This window comes from Ostrinia nubilalis, chromosome 20, assembly GCF_963855985.1.
Source record: "Ostrinia nubilalis chromosome 20, ilOstNubi1.1, whole genome shotgun sequence".
Classification (NCBI taxonomy): domain Eukaryota; kingdom Metazoa; phylum Arthropoda; class Insecta; order Lepidoptera; family Crambidae; genus Ostrinia; species Ostrinia nubilalis.
The window spans coordinates 9,396,646-9,416,316 of record NC_087107.1 but is presented as its reverse complement, the minus strand read 5'-3'; the positions used below and the strand labels follow the sequence as shown (position 1 = coordinate 9,416,316).

The 19,671-nt window shown below is 37.5% G+C and overlaps 1 protein-coding gene across 3 annotated transcripts in view; it reads right to left on the bottom strand.

Annotated features, from left to right (window-relative positions):
• LOC135081621 (FHIP family protein GJ17503) overlaps positions 1 to 19,671 on the bottom strand; it is a 37,628-nt gene that overhangs the window by 3,364 nt on the left and 14,593 nt on the right. For 2 of the 3 annotated variants that reach the window (XM_063976373.1, XM_063976375.1), the window contains 10 exons: positions 18,426 to 18,495; positions 15,539 to 15,623; positions 15,106 to 15,214; positions 13,896 to 14,056; positions 13,265 to 13,401; positions 12,207 to 12,293; positions 6,226 to 6,414; positions 3,573 to 3,923; positions 2,545 to 3,046; positions 1,633 to 1,811 (listed from right to left, as the gene is read on the bottom strand). In XM_063976373.1, coding sequence (XP_063832443.1) covers positions 1,633 to 1,811; positions 2,545 to 3,046; positions 3,573 to 3,923; positions 6,226 to 6,414; positions 12,207 to 12,293; positions 13,265 to 13,401; positions 13,896 to 14,056; positions 15,106 to 15,214; positions 15,539 to 15,623; positions 18,426 to 18,495 — 1,870 coding nt within the window. The remainder of the gene's footprint in view (positions 1 to 1,632; positions 1,812 to 2,544; positions 3,047 to 3,572; positions 3,924 to 6,225; positions 6,415 to 12,206; positions 12,294 to 13,264; positions 13,402 to 13,895; positions 14,057 to 15,105; positions 15,215 to 15,538; positions 15,624 to 18,425; positions 18,496 to 19,671) is intronic. The other variant, XM_063976374.1, reaches the window with a different exon arrangement.

The following is a 19,671-nucleotide window of genomic DNA, read 5'->3' as shown; positions in this document are numbered from 1 at the left end:
GAAGCTCAAGACCGAACGAGATGGAGGACTGTTGTGGACGCCCTCTGCCCCATCTAGGGGACATAGGACCATAAGTCAAGTAAGTCAAATTCAAATTCAAATTCAAATTATTTATTGCATGTCACATGGGTAAGGGTTGACAAGAACATAATATTGAACACGTGACGCCCAGTGAAGGCGTTGCAAAAACTTAAAAATAACATTAAAATAGATAATTATTTGTCAAACTAAAATAAAATTAAATAAACATTAAAATTATAAAATGAAAATTAAATACTATAAAATTATACAATTACATTATTATTATTATTGTATGAACAAAGACAGACCATTGCAAATAAACAATTATTCTTTTCTATTCTATTCTACATAATATTTTCATTAAAAAATTCAGAGATGGAATAATAGCTTTTGAGAGTGAGAAACTTCTTTAATTGTTTTTCATATGATGATATTTTATCTATATTTTTAATTTCATTTGGGATGTGGTTATATATTTTTATTAACATTGAGTGTGGCGCGGAAGAGTATAAGTCAAGCCCTCCGTACTCTATAAGGTATGGGGTCATCCATAAAGTACGTCACACGTAAAGAGGGGGGGAGGGGGTTGACAAAGTGTGACATGGTGTGACAAGGGGGTGGGAGGGGTCCTAAGTTTCGTGACATCACATAATTGTTTCAAATATCCCATCCCAACTAATATTATAAATGCGAAAGTAACTCTGTCTGTCTGTCTGTCTGTTACGCTTTCCCGCTTAAACCTCGCAACCGATTTTGATGAAATTTGGCATAGAGATAGTTTGAGTCCCGGGAAAGAACATAGGATAGTTTTTATCCCGGTTTTTGAAACAGGGACGCGCGCGATAAAGTTTTTCTGTGACAGACAAAATTCCACGCGGGCGAAGCCGCGGGCGGAAAGCTAGTTTGATATAATGTTGATTTCATAAAATAAGTACTTAATTTAAATGGAAATAAAACTAATTTCGGAACTGCTGTTAATTTAATAATTTTTCGATGTGAAATTGCAAAACATGTGACGTCACACTAGGGGGGGGGGGGGGGGTCTCCGAAATGTGACCACCTGTGACAAGGACGGAGGGGGGGTCAAAAAGTTATGAAATTCGTGTGACGTACTTTATGGATGGCCCCTATTGATTTGGATACAATCCGTACCTGATAGAGCGAAGGCACATTCGGCGGTAGTATGTAACTGGGACACAGCAGCAGTGACGTCAGCAGCAAGTTTTGATACAAGGCTTGTCACTCAGTTGCTATCTGTCACTTGTACTCTAAGGCACTGGCTAGGATATAGTTCGTACCTGATAGAGCGAAGGCACATTCGGCGGTAGTATGTAATTGGGACACAGCAGCGGTGACGTCAGCAGCGGCGTCGGCAGCAAGTTTTGATACAAGGCTTGTCACTCAGTTGCTATCTGTCACTTGTACTCTAAGGCACTGGCTAGGATATAGTTCGTACCTGATAGAGCGAAGGCACATTCGGCGGTAGTATGTAACTGGGACACAGCAGCGGTGACGTCAGCAGCGGCGTCGGCAGCAAGTGACACAAGGCTTGTCACTCAGTTGCTACTTGTCACTTGTACTCTAAGGCACTGGCTAGGATATAGTTCGTACCTGGTACAGCGAAGGCACATTCGGTGGTAGCATATAACTGGGACACAGCAGCAGTGACGTCAGAAGCGGCGTCGGCAGCGAGACTAGCTTTGACACGACACTCGTCACTCGGCTGTTCACAGTTATTTCTGACTCCAGCATGGAAGCCACTTTTCTTAACATACTGCTAAGGAGCGGACCTGGAAAACGAAGATAATGTAATTAATGTTAATGATAGTGATCGCTGCACTCCATGTTCAAGCCATCCAAGAATCCCCACCTGGCCAGATTGTCCTTACTACGGCCAACCTGCGTCCGAAGTCTATTTAAAGACTTCCAGGTAAGCCAGGGGAACTCATGTCCAGGTGGAGGACTCTCAGACATAGGGACAAAAGGGCAGGGGAGATCAGCTCTCTCGCGCCATAACCTGCATCTCTCTTTTGACCGATCGTCATGAAGGAGAGGGGACACACTTGCGGTTTTGTTCCCCAGTCGATGAGGCACCTGATGTCATGCCCTGAGTGCCCAAGCAACTGCACTCAGGAGGATTTGATGAGTGCTACTGACAACGCCACTTTTGTGGCGGAGTTTTGGGCTGACACTGTGTAGGTTTGTTGTCGACACGAAAAGAAGAAGAAGATAGTGATCGCTTACATAATTTTCCGATTACTAGTGAACTAAGTGTCACTTAATAGTGACGAACATGGTGGCTTTGGACATGGAGACCTCTTTAAAAGACATGACGTACCGGAAAACACAGCGTGGGACGTCCCCCACAAGGTGGACCGACGACCTCATAAAGGTAGCAGGAAGGCGCTGGATGCAGGCGGCTACCAACCGGGCGATATGGAAATCATTGGGGGAGGCCTATGTTCAGCAGTGGACGTCCTGTGGCTGAAATGATGATGATGACAAAATAACAAAACACTTTACCTATAATAGATTCAGAGCTAGCTTTCCAACTCCTGACTAAAGGCACTTCACCATTAAACTCCACAGCATTTTCTTTATCAAAATACTTTCTAAACGACTCCTCAGCGAAACCCTCATCCTCATTATCATCTTTATACCGAAAGCTTTCATAGTCACTGCTCTCCCCAACCGACAAACTATCTCCTTCCTTCTCCAACTGATTGGCTTTCTCTGTCTCCTGTTCTAACAGAGACGTCAAACTGTGCGGTTCTTTGTCACTCGTGTCACTTGTTTTTAAGGTATCGTAACCGCTTGTGCACGAAATCAGGCTGTCCTGCTCTTTCAAAGCGTGGACGTCTACTTCTCTCGTTTCTTTCGTGTTGTTATTCGTTTCGCGCTTCGGTGACGTCGCGCTGTCGTATTTGGACGACCAATTGGTGCAAGCTATGGTGCGTGAGACGAGTTCGAATCTAGCGTCGCATAAGTATGCGTGGTAGTTTGCGAAGAGTGTTTCGTTTGGATTCTGGAACAAGACAAAATAATTATTGTTGTGTTAATATTATATTATAACGGGACTACGAGTATTCCCACCCCTCGTTCCCACCGCTAACACTCTTTGTGTATCCAGGATCTACAGCGTGGCCGCCAATTAAAACCCAACCAGTGAAGGTCAAGTTTGTCCCGGGGGAAAGTTAAATTGTCAATGGACCCGCAACGAAATTAATCAGAAAAACATAGGAGTTCCAAGTTAAGGTTCCTAACTTAATTTCTTCCAGTGCAAAGCCAAGTGACAAAAAAGTTTAAAGTAATATTTCATTAACATAAATTTTCCTCCCGGGCAGGCAACACTAGGTGGACCGACGATCTGGTGAAGGTCGCGGGAGGTACCTGGATGCGAGCGGCGCAGGACCGGTCTTTGTGGAAATCCTTGGGGGAGGCCTTTGTCCAGCTGTAGACGGCTTTCGGCTGAAACGAACCAACGAAACTTTACTCCAACGTCAAAATGACGCCTTATCTAAAAAGGCAGTAAGTACATATTTTATACGCACCCCATAATTAAATCTAACTTCCTGGACTAGACTTTTCATCGCTATACCCTCATTCACGCCATTGATCCTCCTTTCTTCCTCCTGCTTGAAATCCAACACTCTTCTTCCACTCAATGCCATCTCATCCACCCATTCCCTGGTCTTCTCCAAGGGTCTACTGCAGCACCTTGGTGTTAAACTCAGGAAGGCCATAGCCGCGTCTCTGTAAGGCTGCGGGTCGGAGATCTTGTGTCTATGGGCCACCATGAGATGATGGCCGTTGATGAGGTGTTTGTAGACGAGGTCAATCATGACATCCTCGCAGTTCAGGTCGATGAGGGTCTCCATTAAAGACAGGGATACAAGAGCCAGCTGGAATAGTCAAAATAATGAATGTAAGTTGGAAATCATAATGTATTAAAAAGAGATTTAGATTAGTCAATTCAAACCATGATAACGACTCATTATAAACGATGATGAATTTTATTTTCTACGTATTTCATAATGCGATTAAAGAACTAAGGTCTATGCTGTAGCCTGAATTATATAGGGTGTCCCGTAATGTAACGTCAAGCCGGAACTGGGTGTTGAGGCAAGTTATGCTGGTTATCAGAAAAATATAAAAAAAAATCTATGTGGCATTTTGTCAAAATAATAGGCATTTAAAAAAAAACAAAAAAATCTACTCCCGGTGACGGTCTTTTTACTTGTGTTGCCACAAATCTTCACTTTTTCCAAATTTTTTTTTTGTTATGTAACCCTGAATAATGCTTCTCTAAATTGTTATCAAAATTACAAAACCAGCTGCTCCAGCTTGGATGAAAAAAATACATTATTCCCAAAAAATTTTTCAAAATAAAAATTTTGCCTAGTTTAAACTGACTGTACTGAAAAAAAATTGTACTACGCGAGTGTGGCAAGTGACGTCATAATTTGGCGCATTTAGTAAGGATTCCAAAATGGTATAACACTTTTAAATTCTTGCTGTAATTCTCGTAAATTTTTGGTTTTTTGAAAATAATCCCGTTTTTAACTTTATGTACCTTGGTTAAAAATTATTATTCTAATGTGCCCAAAATTCAAGTTTCTGGCTTAAGTGAGGTGAAGAAGCCATTTTAAAAGGTATGAGCGGGACGGAGAGGGCCATTTTACCAAGCAGGGATGTTATGGATATCCGTAACCGTAACCGAAACTATCGGATATCCGAAATAAAAAAATATCCATTACCGTAACCGAAACTGATTCAAAAGTTACGGATAGTTTTGGATAAAGGCGGAGTCTCAAGGGTACAATTCCAAACTGCAAAACTCTATGAAATCTGCAGTATACACGCCGCAGCTGCAATGCCGCGCTGCCGATTTCATAGAGTTTTACAGTTTGCGGTTGCGGCACGTCTTGGAATTGTACCTTAAATCTTAATATTTGTTACCAACTTGTCTGGCATTCCCTGGCACCATCTAATATGCCAGCCTGTTTTACCTTTATCATACATAGGTGTCGTCTTAGTTGGTACATAAAGTAGCTATGTGGGTCACGCAGCATCTTGCTATTTGAATTATACCTACATTTTTGAAATTCTAATAATTCCGTAACCGAAATTATCCGAAACTTTCGGATAATCTGAAATGATTTCATATCCGTGACCGTAATCGAAACTGGTATATTATTATTCTAATATCCGTAACCGTATCCATAACCAAAACTTCATATCCTTATTATCCCTGTTACCAAGTACAAGTGCAGGCAGAGCAGGTAGTAAAGGCGCGCGCGCACGGGTGACTTTTGTCACAGTATGTCAACTACTAATTACTGTCATGATGACAAAAGTTTCTGTGACTGACTGTACGGTAGTCAGTCACAGAAACTTGAATTTTGGGCACATTAGAACAATAATTTTTAACCAAGGTAGATAATGTTAAAAACGGGATTATTTCCAAAAAACTAAAAATTGTTGACAATCACAGCAAGAATTTACCAAGTGTTATACCATTTTGGAATCCTTTCTAAATGCGCCAAATTATGACGTCACTTGCCACACTCGCGTAGTACAATTTTTTTTCAGTACAGTCAGTTTAAACTAGGCAAAATTTTTATTTTGAAAAATTTTTTGGGAATAATGTATTTTTTTCATCCAAGCTGGAGCAGCTGGTTTTGTAATTATGATAACAATTTAGAGAAGCATTATTCAGGGTTACTTAACAAAAAAAAAATTGGAAAAAGTGAAGATTTGTGGCAACACGAGTAAAAAGACCGTCACCGGGAGTAGACTTTTTTGTTTTTTTTTAAATGCCTATTATTTTGACAAAATGCCACAGATTTTTTTTTTATTTTTCTGATAACCAGCATAACTTGCCTCAACACTCAGTTCCGGCTTGACGTTACATTACGGAACACCCTGTATAACTCTATCTATGATCAGTTTCAGAAAGGATAGTAATGTTTAGTACTTGCTGGTCTCGCTGCCTTTTATTCAAACATGCATAATAAATTAGTAAGTGGACACATATAAATACCAAATATTGTCTCAATGAGTCTACTCCCTAATGCTATATGATATCTCCATATTACATGAACAAGTTCTAGTAAAAGTAAAAGAAATAATCTCGAGAATATTATAGCCACGTATTTTTATGCAACGATAAATTGAGGATTATTTTGCAAATTTTCCACGTACCTGAGAATTCCCCTCCAGTCTCCTCAACAAAACATCGGCGACTCTTACACCGTCATACTCATACGTGAATAGGAAGTGCAGAACTGCCCTCAGCAACCCTCTTTGCGTCACACACCGCAGCACCAGTTCAAGATACGCCATAGCGGCAGCCTGCTCGGTGGCGCCACTCTGCAATGGCCCCCGTTTCGTCTATGGTACGCACGGAATTAGTAGGGCTCATCGCATCGAGTGACAGTCGTAGTGTTGGGGTGTGGGTTAGATACGGTTTTTTGGAAGAAAAGGTAAGACTACCAAACAAAGCTGGCTACTACCACACAGTTTAATAATAATAATAATAAGGAGGGAGCAATAAATAAAGAATAACTACAAAAAAACAGGAGTAAAAAGTAAGGTTAAAAACAAAAAGTCCATACCAGGAATTACCAAACTAAATACTAACTTTGACATTCAAATATGAATCTTAATCGTTAACTAAGGGCTGATTTTTCAATCGCCAGATATCTTTTAACTGAAGAATAAACATGTCATTTTGACTTATTTCCCATACTGAAACTGTCAATATGCCAAACTTATTCTTCAGTTAAAAGTTATCCGGCGATTGAAAAATCAGGCCTAATAAAGGACAAAAAAAAACATCACAATAAAGCGTACGAAAAAAATTACCATCACCCACCAAAAATCACCCAACAACCCACAACATAAGGTACAAAATCGAACTCACTGTCACTCAACCCGAGACTTGGTTTTGCGTGATGATGTGTGCGCTCCACCAATCCCGTGCGTGCAATGAAAGCCCCGTGATTCTTATGACGTAGGCACGCGCGAACGGGCGACTTTTGTCACCGTGACAGTATGTCTCTCCATAGATAAGAATAAGTACTACTTTGTCTCTCTTTCTCTGTATAAGTGTGAAAGGGAAAGATATACTGTCACCGTGACAAAAACTCACCCATGCGCGCATAGCCTTAGGATAAAAGTATGATTTTGCAATGTCAATTAAGCTTCAGTTGGTATTAAGCATATTGATTATCTTTTGTTTAAAATATCTGTTTTTAAGAAAAAAAGATCTGCCTGTTCGAAAAAGGCTCCGAGAGTCCTGATTTTTTAAAAGGAAATGCAAGTTAATTCCGATTTAAGTACTGGTCTATGCGAAATTAAACCCTATCTCATGGCGTTACGGTAATATTTAGAGGCTAACTATTTTCATAATAAATAGAAAATGACCGCTTTTATCGACATCGTTAAAATAATTTATTATTGCCAAGCTTCTAATGCACTCAAGAAATAACCGTAACAGAATAAGATAAGGCATAATTTGCAATGTCAATTAAAAACGAGACCGATTCTAGCAGTTCAAGGACTTAGTTTTAGTTATAAAACGCTTCATTAAATCATTAAGAACGAATAAAGTGTTATAAATAGAGAAATAGCAAATTCAATGTTAATTTGCTGGATATTATTTAAAAGTAGTGTTTTGTTCGAAAAAATGAATATTCTGGCAAGAATTGTGCACATAACTGACACTAGTGCATTGTTAAGAGCCATTTTACATTTTCGTGCAAATTTCTAAGATTTTGGAAGCATGAATTACTATCTTAAGCAACACCCAGAGATTATTTAATTACTGTGAAAGATAGTTCAATCCTTTTTGTTGACCAATAATGTAACGGATTTACTAAAACTCTTTTGATTAATTCTCAGTGCCCCATCTCCCACAACCATTTTACGGAAAAATTGCCGCAGACTCAATTTCAAAGTCCTGTATCTATTATTTATGCTCGTATAATAAGCTTAAAAATATATAGAAATCATCGGACATATATTCTTGTAGTCCAATAATCAAACGGATTCTTGAATTTCATTACCATTATTGAGTAAAATCTAAAAATATTTTGTCAAATTTTTAAGATTTACGTCACATTTTGATCGTGATTTTTGGTTTTAATACACAGCAATAACAGCAATAAAAGTATCCCAAAATAAAGAATATTCATTGGAGAATTGATTTCCACAGTTATTGTTTAAATATTAGTAACTACTTTGTCAAAATATTGATGTGAATATCAGTATAAATTACAATGCGGAAGCCGACATCGATTAGTACGGCGCGAGCGCCCGTCAAGGCAGGACCTGTGTCATTTTTCCCGCCATGACGTTTACGTGTGTTCGTGTCATGAAGCGGAGATTTATACGGCGACCAAATACTTTTGATACTATGCCGGGAGGTCCGTTTTGAGTCGGCCGTTTGGTGGTTCAAAACGGACTAATATGCCGAGAGGTCCCGGGTTTGATTCCCGGCCGAGCAGAAATTGAAATGATGAAATTTAATTTCTTTGACGGGACTGGGAGTAACTATGTATTTATGTATGAATTTAATTTAATAAATAAATTATAAAAAAGGTTGTAAGTACATAGATACACATTAAGATGGATATACATTAAGCTAGCACCCTTAACACAAGCATATCTATTAGTTGCTTATTTTGGGACTAGATGGCATTGTGAAATTGTCCAAAGATTTGTTTATTTATTTATCCGCTTTGAGTTTTGTTTCGTGAAGAAGAAAAAGAACCGTTTTGTTTCGAGAGGGAAGTTTTGTTGTTAAATCAATAGTAATAAAAGAGGAAAGATTTGATTATTTGTTTGTTTGAAGGCAATAGGCTCCGAAAAGAAATTCTTTCACTAAATGTTTCCTATGTTGGCTATAAAATATTTTCAAAAACTTTACTCCAAAATCTTCGATAATTGGTCGTTTAATAAATAAATTAGATAACATATTAATATTTTTTTATTGTTTCCAGTACGATTTCAGTACTAGTTTTTAGAAATTATTTTATGCATAATTTATTAACTTCTAAAATATATTCCCTATTGATAGATGACGTGTTTCGTATTTGGTTAAAAAGGTGTAGAATGTTATTTTGAAGATAACTTGCTTCCATAGAGATATAGAAAGATGCTAAGTAATGCGCTGAGTTCGAAACTCAGTGTCAAAGAAATCAAAATGTGTGCTCATTATCCACTGCGGTATCAGTATTTAACGTTCGAATAATCTTTAGTAGTATGCAAGCAATGTAAACTGTTTACATTATAACGTCGCTGCTGTCATCATTGCTTTCACAAGCAATATGTTCTGTTTTTGGGCATATTGTTGCGACACCGGCTCCGCCCCCTTATCACATCTCCCTTTAGTTTCTGTGATCTGTGCTTGCTTCGAAGTTGATATCAATTAAATATTCCTTAGTGCTTTTGATTTAAATACGGGGGTACGTACGTAGCGGGAGTAGACTTAAGGGAAATCTATGCTTCTCCGACGGCCAGTTGTAAGTTGTATGCTCCAGAGTATGTGCACACAATAGCCTGGTGATTTTAGCACCCGAAGGAAATGTTTCAATTTTGTTGTAGAAAGATATCATAATTTTGTAAGTATTCAGATATTTAAACATACCTAATAATTTGTAGGTTTTATATTAAAAAATATTATCATATAACAAAATTAATAATTTCTTAGAATAATTTAATTTTATTAGAACCAGTTTCCACTTCTTCGCGGAAAAAGTCGCGGGCAAAAAGCTAGTATGAAATATGTAGTATTGCCCGCGGCTTTACTCGCGTGAAATTTAGTTTGCTACAGATCGTCATAAATATATTGTTATTCTGGTCGACGCCAGGGATGGATGAGCGTCGCTGTCGCTGGCGACAGGGTCTTCTGGTTAAGGGTTCATGACGTAGTTCTCAGGCAAAATGAAATCCACTCATAGAAATTAATAAACTTAGTGTATTCACGAGAATAATTACACACAGCACTAGAGTTGTATCGGAACTGAGTGAACCAACGGTCTTGCGATAGGAACGTCCGACCCGAGTGATAGTTGAACACAAACTGCCTAGTACTGCTGTACTGTACTGTAAAGCTTCATAAAAATTTGTTCAGTAGTTTTTGCGTGAACGAGTAACAAACATCGAAACATCCATACAAACTTTCGTATTTATAATATTAGTAAGACTAGTAAGAAGAAAGATAGTAAGATGAATTTATTTTAGTTATTTGTTAAATAATAATAATAATATTTATTTATTGATTAGCTCTGTCTGATAATGGATCTGGAGGAGTTGGAATGGCCACCTCCATTGCAACTCCATAACAAAACAATAGAACCCTATGGAGTTTGGGCTTGTGTAATTCGCCTTGACGAATACTTCGTCTAGGTAAATGATATCCAGGGTCCGATGATGGACCTGGATGATAGCTGCAAGGGGGCAGATTTTTTTCACTATGTGACTGTCTTTATTTTGTACTTAATATAATATATTTTACATATTATACCTATTCGTGTTTCATTATTAATCGAAATAAGTATAAAAATCTTTAAAAGACTAAATAAACTCTATTAAAATTTTAAATTAATTTATCATGTTTTAATACCTTATTCTACCTTAAAATTAATAACTTATATCAAGTCTTAATACGGTCACGGCTCAAGATTTTTTTGTCCATTTCGGCGTTCTTTTTACTCTTTTGTCGTTGCATTGACAGTTTGTAGCTAAATTCGCGCGGAATATTTTTGTGAAATGGCTCTTAATAATGTTTTATACAAAACTCATTGGTTACTTCTTCACCTGCCAGTACTGCAAAAAATATATTAGTCTGTTAGTTTGTGCTCGAATATTCACACCTTCACAAGTTCACACATACAATTCATCCCACGCTAGTTTAGTTTAAAAAAATCTAAGTCATAGGTTTAGTGCTTAAATGAGTGATTGCCTGAGGTATGGGAGCGGCACGGTGTTTTTGTGACTGTCAAACCTTTATCTGAAGTACGGCCAACTAGCAGCGATACAAAAGGTCGATTCGACTGTCGAATTGACAATCTATTCTGTCTCTTCCCATCTTGTGTATTTGTCGTAATGTCTCGATCTCCCGCCAAAATATGTCAAAGTTAGACGGGTTCGTCAACATTCGGACATCCATTTTAGTATACATAGTTGTTGCAATTCACGAGGGCCAATCTGTTACTTGTCGGTTCTTATTTTATTATTCCGATATATTTAAGTCTCTATGAAAAAGGGGTAGGCCTGTTGCCATACACCGGGCACATTGTGAGGCAGAAATGTTATTATTATTCTTGTTATTTAATTTAAATCTACATTATACAATAATTTAAATTATAACAAAAACAAAATTCGATAAAACATCTATTTTTATGGTTTGACAGATATTTTTTAAAACTATATTGTCTACAAAAATATGTAATCTAACTATTAAAAAGTTATGCACCCCTGCTATACCAAATGACCGTGACATTGGGTTTGTTTACATGTGGTATCGCTTCTCGTTGGCCGTACTTTAGCGAGATTTATCTCTTTCAGATTTGTATACTCTGTCACGTGATTATATGTCAATGTCACGGTGTCACCCCTCTCGTGCCGCTTCCATACCTCAGGCACTGACTAAGTTAAGCGTTATACCTATAGTTTTAACCGTTTTTTTTTACTTAGAAATGCGAGTATGTAAATATATTAATTTAAAAAAGTGTTATCTTCAAATATAGCATTCAAATTGTATGAATTGAACGAAGAATTTAACTTTCAATCGTAAAATTTTTAGAGAAGTTCTAAGGCAACGATGGAATCTTTAAGATATTTTATGTTTCAAATAAATTAATTGGCGTTGAATTCCCTTAGTAAACACTGTATTTTTTCATGTTTTTATCAAAACTATGTGATCACTAAAGTAAATTAAAATCACCATTTACTTGTAAATCATTTTAAGTGTGTTAAAATACAATGTTCATGTTTATGTTCTCAAAAAATCACACTTAAGGACTATTGTTTATTCAATTTTGATCCAAATTCAGTTTCCAAGCTAATCTTTTTTCCATAAAACAGTTCTTATGCCAACGGCGCACGGATCATAATGGAATAAACCCCATATCAGCCCATCACTCTGCCCTCACCAAGCATTGAACGTTGGACCTTACCTGTAGGAGAGCCGGCCCTAGGACGGGAACTAGGAATCCTTGGTATAGCAAGTCTAGCAGGTGCTTCTTAATGGACGGATGGGCAACCTAGAAACAATAGAATAGACAATTTGACACCATTCCCCAAAAATTCGAAATCACAACTTTTCTAAAGACACTTACTTCTGGTTTTAAAAATTTAATTAATTTTAAATTACCTGTAAATTACGATTTTTGGTCGCATTGTAATTGAAAAAAGTAGTTTAATTGAGTTGACCAAATAGTGACGTCACTTGCTTGTAGTGCCATACAAAATCTATGGGAGAGTTTCGTTTTGACAGTTTTAAAAAGTACGTCAATTGATTTTATTTATTTATTTATTATTCATTATTGAGCAATTACATATTTGATCCAAATAGCGTCCTAAATCCTCTTTAGGTTTGTCTAGACACTATTGTTCTCTATACAAATAAAAACAAACGTTTTGTTGTCGAGTTAACTGCGCACCTGACGGCTGTGACGTCACATCGACACTGACACTGGTACGAACGGGGCGAACGCGAGGAGATGCGGGTGAGTGCGAGGGAGTCGCATTCTAGCGCAGTTAGCTCGACCGGGTTGTATTGACGGGTTAAGGAGGCCTGATGATAAGTCGCCTCTTACGACACCCACGGGAACAAGTGGGGATGGACCTATTTTATTCTGCCAGAACCTTAACCTACTAATAAAAGATGCAAACATCAAGCCTCCCTATTCATCTAGCCAGCGTGAAGCGTGTAAGCCAAATCCTCCATTTGCCTCTAGAAAATTGGAGTCATACTCAGTGAAGACTAAATGACCTGATGATAATCCTACTATCCTACTAATATTATAAAGGTGAAAGTTTGTGTGGATGTTTGTTACTCTTTCACGCAAAAACTACTTAACGGATTTGGTTGAAACTTTACAATATTATTATTTGTTTTGTAACCCAGATTAACATATAGGCTATAATTTATGCGAATCTGTGGCACTAAATTTCACGCGGGTGAAGCCGCGGGCATAAGCTAGTGACGTAATACTAGTATGGATTACGTTACCTGCGCGACAGCATTGCAAAACTCAAGCGAGTCTATGAAGAGAGTGAGCTTGTTGACTTTGTTGACGTCATCCGGCGTCAAACGGTGGACTTTCTCGCCTAGTGTTCGCGGTAGGAGGGAGTAGAGACCGCTTAGACCTGGTGGAAAAAAAAAAACATTTTTTTGGTTATTGATTGAAGTTTATTTTCTCTCACACTTTGTAACCATTTTGACTTATCGAATCTCGAACACATGGGTGTACGAAACCGTCAAAACGGTTGACCACATCTGGAATCTATTAACAGCTACAGTGGTCAACACAGGGCAAGTATTTCCAATCAACATGTAATCTGATTATACTATAATGTAGTCTATAATCATTATAGACTTTCGGGTTCACTAAGGGTTTTAGAAAAAGTTTCCCGAACGCTGTTCAGCTAAGTTGGATTCGTCGATTAATCTATTTCTGGAAATTGGAGCATAGGAATAATGCTTCGAGCCCGACCCAGTGGCGCCCTCCGGCTAAAAAGGCTCTTTGTAAGCTCTAAAATCTGTTCGCGATGACATATTAGCGCATAGAAGTAAAGCGTCACGCACCTGATCCAGTGGAACCCTCTAGTTTAAAAGGCTCAAGAAAATGATAACAACTCACCAGTAGCCAAAACAGGGCAAGTGTTTCCAGCCAGCATATAATCTGCTAGTTGCGTGCATCGCGATGACATATTCGCGCATAGCAGTAGCGCGTCACGCGCCGCCGACCCAGTGGCGCCCTCTCGATGTACCGAAGTGAGAAGCAGCCGGACTATTATGAACCTGGGGATGTTTTGGTAGATTAAAAGCCTGTTTATATCCTTATAAATCATGTGGGTTGTAACCTTGTAATAGCCATTGGGTCATACGTTAAGAGCTGATGGCTAAATCGGACCAACGCGGTTTTGTTTTTGTTCTTCTATAAATTCAATAGCCTATGTATTTCGGAAAGTAAGGCTAGGCGCAGACCATCAACTTTTAGTTGGCCGATAGTTGGGCCCGATTTTAATTTGTATGAAGAATCGGCCGATACCAAATCGGTGTAATGTGCGCACGACGCATGAACATCTCCATACTGATCAACAGCCCGACCCAACTATCGGCAACTAAAAATCGGTGGTCTGCGCCTAGGCTTATTTACAATATGTGGGCTAGTGTAAGTGTACGATGGGGATTACAATTGGTGACGAATTGATAGTTCTGGTATTCTGTATCTTCGATTACAGTCAAAAGATAACAATCGCAAGAATCTTTATCTTTAATTATACTGAGTTCATCATTGTCTTGCATTTCGCATGCGGGATTTTCATTCACAGAATATCGTGAGTTTACATCAAACGTATTCGATATCGAGTGCGTTAAAAATTCTATGAAGATTTTAGTTCTTGAAAGTATCCTCTAGGGGCGCTGTACAATCCTTTATAAAGGACATCATCCATTTTGGTCCAAAATCAAAAGTGCCGGCCAAAAAATAAAAGTGCTGTATTCTGATAGAATACGTCCGCCTTAGCATTTATTACTATGGCACCAAAGCTGTAGCACCACTGTGTATCGTAGTATTTGAGTTCTAAAAATATATGAAACGACTGACTTTGATCTCAAATACTACGACGCACAGTGGAGCTACGGCTTTGGTGCCATAGTAACAAATGCTAAGGCAGACGTATTCTGTCAGAATACAGCACTTTTTTTTGTTGGCCGGCACTTTTGATTTTTGGACCAAAAATATATGAAACGTGGATGATGTCCTTTGAAGTCATTTTTTACGCAGTCACTGGCGAAGACAGACGTTTGATGTAAACTCGCAATAAGCCCCCAGTATTCATACTTACTCAGCTTGCGATCCGTTTTGCGTGTGCGTCGTTAGAAAGAACAGATCTAAGAACTTCATATTCTGCATCAACGCCACACATAACTGGTTTAGGACGGTCACTAGTTGGTCTGAAACAGAAATAAATAAGTTATGCACCAAATACTGTAAAATACGCCACTACTTTTTTATCACAGTATAGTAAAAATACAACTGCGAAAACATCAGACTTAAGATTGTTGCGATATGGGTGGGGCACACTGAAAACCATGGTGATGGTCTTCCTCACCGTGAGCCACGGCATATTATGCTGAGTTCCCATTTAATCGCTGTTGCGACAGGGTGGCACTGCTCAGTTCACTTGTTCATTCCTTATAATGTTTTATGTGCTATATCTTTTTTGTATTTGTGTGATGTTCATCGCAATTACTACTGTATGTATTATGATTACTCACTTTCCAAGTTGGGTGGTGGTAACTCATTTCGGAAGCCGCTGAGCAACTTTAGCAATGGCCTGAGGAACGGTTCTGCTGCTATCACCTGAAAATAATCATTTATTAGATCAAATGAACATAAACTTGAATCAATGTAACCTTGTTGGTGATCAATTAAATAAATCAATGTTAGATAGAGATGTAATAACTTTCTTGGCGAAGGTATAGCAAGCACCATGAGGTAATTTATAGCACACCTATCATCCCGGACAGGGATCTACACCATATCGCCTTTCGCCGCGAGGCGAGGCGTGGAGTTTACGTTACGGCGCGGATAAGTGTGCTTTGCTGTACGGAGTTTCATACGAAGAATACTGACCGCCTCGAGTTGATACGGTTACGATCCGTTTCCGGGTTAATAAGTGTGCTTCGTTCTTTAGTCTCCACTACAGGAAAATAACTCCTCAATTTTCCAGAGGCAAATGAAGGATTTGGAATAACACTACCCCGTTGTCTACACTGGTTAGGTAGGCTTGATGTTCGCATATTTCTAGCTTATTCTAATTTATAATATGAAGAATCAATCGGTGTAATGTGCGCACTTCCATACATGCCCATACTATGATCAACTGCTCGACTAAACTATCGGCCGACAAAAAATCGGTAGTCTGCGCCTACCCTTAGTCGCCTTTTACAACTTCCACGAGCAGAATGGGGGTGATCCTATTCTACACTGCCGGGACTATAGGGCTGATATAAAACGAATAAATTTAACAAGTATTAATAAAACAAATTAAGCTAAAAACTAAACTAACTGTGTAATAATATGTGCTCGTTCAGTTTTAATCAGGACATTATACCTTAGTTCTTTAGAAATTTCCCTAAATGTAAACAAATATGGCCAACTGACATTGACGAATTTTTAGTCTATGTCAGTTGATCTACTAGTGATGCGACAAAATCTCTCGTTAATCGCAATTCTGTAAATGTCATTTACGGACTGCAACAGACGATTATTAGATTTTCAAAGATCGTTTGTATTAATTATTAAGATCAATCCCTCTTCTGATTGATGTTGAGATCAGTAATGTGATCGTCAAAATAGGATAGTGGGTCTAGACAAAGTGCACAATAAAATCGTAAACCAGTCGAAAAGTGGTCGAAAGACCTTTTTTATGTGACACTCGTCTGTATAATAAAGCTGAATTCAAAGACTTCTTCGCAAAGTGTGTTGTTGCATTTAATGAAGAAAAAATACATTGTTGAATATAACCTCGTTTATATTTTATTTTAAATTAATATTATCAAAGTAATTGGTAATTGAAATAATTGAATACTTGAAATAAAATCGATTAAATTTACAGATTATTATCTATGAATATTGTCTATGACTTACAGATTTTCCAGAGATAGGACCTAAATTTAAACGCCAGATGTCGATTTGACATTTTAACATGTAGCAAAAATTTTCACCATCCAAATATTTTGTTAAAATATTTTATTTTCAATGTTAGATTTCATATTTGTTTCATCATGAGAATAAAGTTGGTTTCATGAGCTTGTGAAATAATGTATATGATATTAAGAAAACGTGAGTATTATAGTGTAATTGTGTGCACAAGTGTTTGTTTACATCGATGGAAATTTCTAAAGAATTAGGGATTACATATGTCTTGAAACTGGTTTTCAGCAGTTGTTTTTCTTGACAGTAATGAACTTTTTAATAATTTAATTACTTTGTTTTTACACATATTGATCTCAACAGTACTCTTTCGTGTAACTGTTGCAAATAAACGAAATTGATATTTAATTTAGAGCAATATTTTTATATTTATTGCTTACTTGTGATTACAACAATGAATAAATCTGATACGGTCGATTGCGGTTTTGTTGCAGGCCGTGTCGAGTGCAAATTGAAATTACTTATACATTTAATTATTTATTAACTAGCCTCTTCCCGCGGATTGGTGCGTGTTCGCAATATTTTTACAGCTTACATAGACACTAAGATTGTTTTATATCATTAAAATTAAATGAAATGAAATATCTTTCATAAATTCTCACGAAGATGTGGCGCTTATGTACACTTGCGTCTACCCATTTCCGGTCATATCGTCTCGTTCTATGGCAAAGAATCGCCAATGAGGGTTTTCGCGAATGAAATATCCGCCAGATGGCAATACGTAGACGCGAGGTCCAAATGCTGCATGATTGGTTATTTTTGACATGACATTGACAGATATGTCAAAATCCACCAATCCTGCAGCATTTGGACCTTCAGTCTACCTACGTATTGCCATCTGGCGGATTTTTCAATCGCGAAATCCCTCATTGATGAGAGCGAAAGAAAAAACAGGAATGGGGGGTGGGTAGCCGTAGTAACTGTGGCCCACTTTAATAAATAATTTAAAAATGTAGCCCATAAGTGGGTCTTTACATGTCCCCTTATCTTTTGGGCCCTACCAATATCGTCAGTATAGGAGCATATATTTCTGTAGTATTTAATTCTAGAATATAGATTCATAAACTGTTAGCGTGAAACATACTTCGGAAGCGAGTATTGTACCTACATAATAAAAATCATAATTATTACAGTTATAGCACTTCGACTATAACAGTAATCGAAATGCGTGTAATATATCTTCAAGCTGACGTAAATAAATCATCCCTACTAATATTATAAATGCGAAAATAACTCGTCTGTCTGTGTCGCTTTCACGCCTAAACCACTGAACCGATTTTGCTGAAAGGCATAGGGATAGTTTGAGTCCCGGGAAAGGACATAGGATATAGTTTTTATCCCGGTTTTTTAAAAAGGGACGCGCGCGATCAATTTTCTGTGACAGACAAAATTCCACGCGAAGCCGCGGGCGGAAAGCTAGTTTTTAATTAATACATAAATGAATACCTGAGTACTGTAATGGCTGACGAGTATTCCGAATAACTTGAGTTGTTCCAATCTAACTGCATTTTCGTATCTGTAACAAAAAAACAATTTTATGAAACATTTTATTAATTAGGCATGTTTTATGCAACATGCCAACTTAACGATTTCCTTTAATTAAATATACAATGCATTGAATATAATAAAAATTATGAATTTGAAAGTAACTGTAATTTGTAACGCAAAAATATTACGCGACCGTAGTCACTGGTTGAAGCAAAATTGTATTTTAATTATGTTACATACATACACACAAAATAAAACAAAATACTGTTGAAAAAAGTTAATAAATAAATGAGCATAATATAAGTACAGTCAGCATCAAATAATTCATGACACCCAAAGTGGCCAATAAGTTAACAACACAACCTTATTACAATAAAATTTTAACAAAGATATTTTTATGCTGCGAACTTTTTGGCTTTGGGTGTCACGAACTATTTGACGCTGACTGTATCTTATAAAAATAAAAATTAAAACTAATTTGGATGTGCATTTCTTACATTCAACTATTTTAACAGTGTCAATATGTCATTCATAAAGGCACCGACGACGACACAACAAGGTAAACAATGCGGCACCTTATGCAAATGAAATAAGTTCGATTTTGCAATAAAAATGTAATCAACACAATTATATTAGCAGACGACGCGCTCACAATAGCTCCTGGCACTAGAATTTGTTCAACTAATTACATTTGTGAAAACTTCAATCAATTAATTAACTAATACAAATAATGATTAGCAATGATCTATTAATGAATCATTCATACACGCATCTCATTCGTTAAAACTTAATGACTATTCATTCATGATAATAAAATCGATACTTTGGGAATGCAGAAAGTTGTTAATTAATAATGTATGGTGGGAAAAAGCATAGAAATGAACCAGGCCTCTTCAAGGCGAGGTATTTACTGGGCAGGTGTGTATGTACAGTCTAATTTTTTAGAAATCAGCAGAAATGTCATCAAAAATGGCCAACTGACATAAAAATATTTTTAGTCTGTGAACTAGTGATGCGACAAAACCTCTCGTTAATCGCGAAGTGAAATATTGTAGTACTTGCGTATCATCGCCGAGTGATCGTCAAAATACTAAAAATATGCAACAAAGTCGCAACATTGAATGTGAACTGATTATGAAATTTTCGAGAACAGGAAACAAACTGTATGCACAGATGTAATCAAAAAACACACTGGACAGTAAAA